The sequence below is a fragment of the Cetorhinus maximus genome, chromosome 2 (assembly GCF_964194155.1).
Source record: "Cetorhinus maximus chromosome 2, sCetMax3.hap1.1, whole genome shotgun sequence".
Classification (NCBI taxonomy): Eukaryota; Metazoa; Chordata; class Chondrichthyes; order Lamniformes; family Cetorhinidae; genus Cetorhinus; species Cetorhinus maximus.
In genome coordinates this window covers 107,788,685-107,794,684 of record NC_135880.1, presented here as the reverse complement: position 1 = coordinate 107,794,684, position 6,000 = coordinate 107,788,685, and the positions used below count along the sequence as shown (strand labels likewise).

The 6,000-nt window shown below is 44.8% G+C and overlaps 1 protein-coding gene across 3 annotated transcripts in view; it reads left to right on the top strand.

Moving 5' to 3' along the window:
- The first annotated feature begins 792 nt into the window (after positions 1–792).
- Positions 793–6,000, top strand: part of golm1 (golgi membrane protein 1) — a 54,393-nt gene continuing 49,185 nt past the window's right edge. For 2 of the 3 annotated variants that reach the window (XM_078567979.1, XM_078567988.1), the window contains exon 1: positions 793–1,473. In XM_078567979.1, coding sequence (XP_078424105.1) covers positions 1,147–1,473 — 327 coding nt within the window. In that variant the 5' untranslated portion in view covers positions 793–1,146. The remainder of the gene's footprint in view (positions 1,474–6,000) is intronic. The other variant, XM_078567970.1, reaches the window with a different exon arrangement.

Below are 6,000 nucleotides of genomic sequence, written 5' to 3'. Positions count from 1 at the left end.
GGAGAGTGGATGGAGGGAGATTGGATAGGAGGGCAAGAGGAGAGTGGATGGAGGGAGATTGGATAGGAGGGCAAGAGGAGAGTGGATGGAGGAGAGTGGATGGGAGGGCAAGAGGAGAGTGGATGGAGAGAGAGTGGATGGGAGGGAAAGAGGAGAGTGGATGGGGGGGCAAGAAGACAGTGGATGGAGGAGAGTGGATGGGAGGGCAAGTGGACAGTGGACGGAGGAGAGTGCATGGGAGGGCAGGAGGAGAGTGAATGGGAGGGCAAGAGGAGAGTGGATGGAGAGAGAGTGGATGGGAGGGAAAGAGGAGAGTGGATGGAGGAGAGTGGATGGGGGGGCAAGAGGACAGTGGATCGAGGAGAGTGGATGGGAGGGCAAGAGGACAGTGGATGGAGGAGAGTGGATGGGGGGCAAGAGGACAGTGGATGGAGGACAGTGGATGGAGGAGAGTGGATGGGAGGGAAAGAGGAGAGTGGATGGAGGAGAGTGGATGGGGGGGCAAGAGGACAGTGGATGGAGGAGAGTGGATGGGAGGGCAAGAGGACAGTGGATGGAGGAGAGTGGATGGGAGGGCAAGAGGACAGTGGATGGAGGAGAGTGGATGGGAGAGCAGGAGGAGAGTGGATGTGAGGGCAAGAGGAGAGTGGATGGGGATTAAGTAATGGAGGAGGGGAGAGTAACAGGGGAGGCAAAAAGTCGGAGGGAGCGTGATGGAGCGGAGAGTGACAAAGAGGATAAGTGAGAGTGACGGAGAACCGGAGTGATGAAGGGGGAGTGACAAGTCCGATGGGCTGTCGGGGGAGTGACGATGGTGGGTGCGGCCGTGAGCTGGCAGGTGCTCGGGTCGTGTCTGGGTTCAGCTCCGCATTGGGAGCCGTTCCTTCTCTGAACGGGTTGTTTTTGAACGCACGTCCCAGCATGAACAGGTTCTGGCCAGTTTTCTCTGGCAATCGGTAGTGCCGATCGACAGTTCGCTCCATCCATATCTTTCTTTCAAGTATCTTTTGACTCGGTGGATTATTTTTAAGGACTCTTCGCTTAGGCCGGACAGCCGCCTGTGAGTGTAGTTTGAATCGTCTCTCCCCAGCGGCCGTTGGTACCACTGGCACTCCAGCCGGCTCTGGAGCGCTGATTATTGGGCTGATGCTGGGCCTGGGGAGCGGGCGGCGCAGCGCGCGTTCTCCGCCGCTGTTCTTTCTGCTGCTGGCGCTGGGCGCGTGCTTGGCCTTCCTCGCGCTCAGTTACTGGGTATCGAGCTCGCGCAGCGTCGAGCTGCAGGCACGAGTCGCCGAGCTGGACGCCAAGGTCCGGCGCGCGGCCGCCGACCTCAGCGCGTCGGAGCTGCAGAAACATCAACTCCAGCTGCAATTGCAGAGCCAACTCGAGGGCCACCAGGACGAAGTGGGTCAGCTCGGACTACTGCATCGCCAGCAGATCCAGTCCGAGGCCAGGATTTGCGACCAAGAGAAGGTAAATTACACTACTCGGGAGAAGGGAGAAATGTTTGGAAGAAATTGGAGGGGAAACGGAATTATAATACAATTAGCTATAAAAGCTAGTGTACGAATATAAAAAGGCTAATACAACGTAAGCCTTATGTTGGAATACAAACAAGAAAGACAAACAAAAAATTCGTTATACAAAACTTTGGTAACATCCCTTCTGGATTTCTGTTTTCAGTTTTGGACACCGTATCTGGGGCAACAAGACATGTTGGCTTGAAAGGAGTCCAGATTCACCAGACCTGGGTCTTAAAGAGTTAAATGATGAGGGTAGTTTGCGTAAATTTGGCTTGCATTCGCTTTTGTTTTGTTGGTTCTAGGGTGATGTAATTAGGCTCCTCGTTCTCAATTACTCTCCTGTAAATTGTCTTGGGTACCACTGGTCAATTTAAAGTTCTTCTGTTATTAGTACAGTGCAATACAACAAGATTTTATCTGAAACAAAAACAGAAAATGCTTGAAAAACTCAGCAGGTCTAACAGTATCTAGAGAGAAAGAGTTTTGAGTCCATATAACTTCTTCAGAGCTAAAGAGAAGTAAAAATGTGCTGAAATTTATACTGTTTAAGTGGGGTGGAGCAGGTGAAGCTGGATAGAAGGCCAGTGATAGGTGGGGGCAAAGGAGAGATTGACAAAGATGCCATGGACAAAAGGACAAAGGGAGCATTAATGGAACGGTAAAGGCTAAAGGAGATGCTGATAGTGGCATTAATATAAGAAAGCAGAATGTGATAATAGCAAGTCTAAGTGTAAGCACTCTGAAAAGAACAATATGAACAAGTGACAGATGGTCCCTATGGGGATGCGGTGGGGGGAGGGGGCGGTGGTGGGGAAAAAAGATCGAAAATAGGATAAAAGGTGCGGCTGAAACAATGAATAAATGAATAAAAATGAAAATAAATAAAAATAAGTGGATAAAAAATATAAAAAACAGAAATGAATATTGAAAAAGGAGGTAAAAAAGGGGTGAGGATAGAGCAGAGACTTCATGGCCTGAAGTTGTTGAACTCACCAATAAGTCCGGAAGGCTGTAAAGTGCCTAATCAGAAGATGAGGTGCTGTTCCTCCAGTTTGTTCCTCCAAACACACATATAAGACACGCAGAAACAGTTATTTACTTATTAAGTTTACAAACCCGGGGCTCGTAATCCGTTAACCTAAATTAAACAGTTAGGTAGAATTGGGGTGATCTGGTGGTTTGATCAAACTTTTTCACATTTGTCGTGGCTTGGGGAACAGCGGGGGTTTATATTACAGCGCACTATCCCCATGAGTCGTGACAATAAATTGTAAATAATTGTGGCCCCAGCACTGATCCCTGTGGCACTCCACTATTTACAGGCTGCCATCCTGAAAATCCCCCTCATTCTAACACTGTCTTCCATTAGTTAGCCAATCCTCTATCCATGCTAATATACTACTCCCAACACCATGGGCTCTTGCCTTATTATTTCCCCTTCATGAAGCCACGCTGATTCTGCTTGATTATATTATGCATTTCTAAATGCTCTGCTATTACTTCCTTTACAATAGACTCTAACAGTTTCCCAATGATGGATGTTAAGCTAAATGGCCTATAGTCACCTGTTTTATGTCTCTCTCTCTTTTTGAATAAGGGCATTACATTGGCAGTTTTCCAATCTTCTGGAACTTTCCCAGAATCTGAGGATTCTTGGAAGATTACTACCAGTGCATCCACTATTTCTGTAGCTACTTCCTTTAATTTCCTAGGATACAACCCATCAGGTCCAGGGGACTTATCGGCCTTTAGCCCCAATAATTTCCATAGTGCTTTTTCTCTAGTGATAGTTATTGTATTTATTTCCTCCATCCCTTTCGCCCCTTGATTACTTAGTATTTTTGGAATGCTATTAGTGTCTTCTACTGCGAAGACTGATGCAAAGTATTTATTCATCTCCTCTGCCATTTCCTGATTCCCTATTATTCCCCAGCCTCATTCTCTAAGGGGCCTGTGTTCACTTTGGCCTCTCTCTTCCATTTTATATATTTAAAGAAGCTCTTGCTGTCCATTTTTATATTACTTGCTAGTTTATCCTCAAAGTTTATTTTCTCCCTCTTTATTATTTTTTGGTCATCTTTTGTTGGTTTTCAAAACTTTCCCAATCCTCTGAGTTACCACTAATCTTTGCCACATTGTATGTTTTTTCTTTCAATTTGATACTATCCTTAATTTCCTTGGTTAACCATGGTTGGTTTATCCCCTTCCTTGGATCCTTATTTCTCATTGGGTTATATCTTTGTTGTGAGTCACAAACTATTTTCTTAAACATCTGCCATTGTTCATCAACTGTCTTTTCTGCTAAACTCTTTTCCAAGTCCACTCCAGCCACTCTCAGACTGAATGCTAAATTCGACTATGTTATGGTCACTGTTTCCTAGGGGATCTTTTACTCAGAGAACATTTATTAAACCTGCCTCATTACACATTAGCAGATCCAAAATAGCCTGATCCCTGGTTGGATCCACAACATATTGTTCTAGGAAACTGTCCTGAATACAATCTATGAATTCTTGCTCGTGGCTACCTCTGCCAATTTGATTTTCCCAATCTACATGAAGATTAAAATCACCCATGATTAATGTACTGTCTGTTTTACATGCCCTCATTATCTCCTGATTTACTCTCTGTCCTACAGCATAGCTACTGTTAGGGGGCCTATAGACTACTCCCACCAGTGTCTTCCCCTTGTTATTCCTTACCTCCACCCATATGGATTCTACATCTTCCGATCCAAGATCATTCCTTGCTATCGTACTTATTCCATCTTGTGCTAACAAAGCTACCCCACCACCCTTTCCTTCCTGCCTGTCCTTTCGCAAAGTCGCATACCCCAAAGATTTAGTTCCCAGCTTTGATCTCCTTGTAACCACGTCTCCATAATGGCTATAAGATCATACCTATTAACCTCTATTTGTGCGATTAATTCATTTATTTTGTTCCGAATACAACGTGCATTTAAGTAAGGAGCTATTAATTTTGCCTTTTTACCATTTTTTCCCTTTGACCCTTTTTGTTGCTGTTTTTTTATGTTTGTACACTCAGTCCCTTCCTGTCACACTCTGGGCATCAATACCTAAATAGCTGCCCTGCAATGCTGCCATATCCTTTTGCTTTGTTAGCCTACGTATGCCCTCTCTTTGAAATTGTATCCTGTATACCAAGGCCTAAGTCATTAATATATATCAGGAAAAGCAAAGGTCCCAACACTGACCCATGGGAAACTCCACTACAAACCCTCCTTCAGCTTGAAAATGTCCATTACTACTAGCCACTACTGTCTGATTCCTGTCACTCGATCAATTTGGTATCCATGTTGCTACTGTCCCTTTTATTCCATGAGCTATAACTTTGTTCACATCTGTTGTGCGGCACTGTATCAAATGCCTCTTAGAAGTCCATGTACACCACGTCAACAGCATTGCCCTCATCAACCCACTCTGTTACCACTTCAGAAATCCCCAGCAAGTTAGTTAAACATGATTTTCCCTTAAGGAATCCATGCTGGCTTTCCTTAATTAACCCATATTTCTCCATGTAACCCACATTTCTCCATATAACTATTAATTTTATCCCAAATTATTGTTTCTAGAAGTTTCGCCTTCAGTTTTCCCTTTTTAAACCATTATTATGTCTGAATTACCTCCTGTTTCACCATGGGTAGCATCTTCTTCCTTGGTAAAGACAGATGCAAAATGTTCATTTAATACGTCAGATATGCCCTCTGCCTCTATGCATAAATCCCCTTTTTGATCCCTAATCGCCCCTACTCCTTTTACCACACTTTTACAATTTATATGCCTATAGAAGACTTTGGGATTCCATTTTATGTTAGCTGCCGGTTTCCCTTCAGACTCCCTCTTTGCTTCTCTTATTTGCTTTTTCATCTCTCCTCTGAATCTTCTATATTCAGCCTGGTTCTCAATTGTATTTTCTACCTGACATCTGTCATAAGCACATTTTTTCTTCAACTTAATTTCTATTTCTTGACATTCAGGGAGCTTTGGATTCGTTTGCCCTACCTTTCCCTTTCGAAGGAATATACCTTGACTGTGTCCAAACTATCTCCTCTTTGCAGGTAGCCCATTGTTCAGCTACCATTTTTCCTGCCAACCTTTGACTCCAATTCGTTTGACCCTGATCTGTTCTTACCCCATTGAAGTTGGCTCCCCCCTCCCAGTTAAATATTCCTACTCTGGATACCTCCTGGAGTTTTTCCATAGCCAGCATAAATCTTCTGATACAATGATCACTGTCCCCTAAATGTTCTCCTACTGACGCTTGATTCACTAGTTGAGTACAGTATGTTGATTCAGTGTGCTGGAGGTGTCAGGATGCAAGTTTGGACATTCTGCTACTTGGGGCACAATTTTCTGTTTGACGTGCAGGGAGGGCGGGCCCCACATGTCAGCGCGTAAAATGACGCATGGTGACGTCGGGCGAGCGTCCTGACGTCAGCGGACGCCATCGTGATATT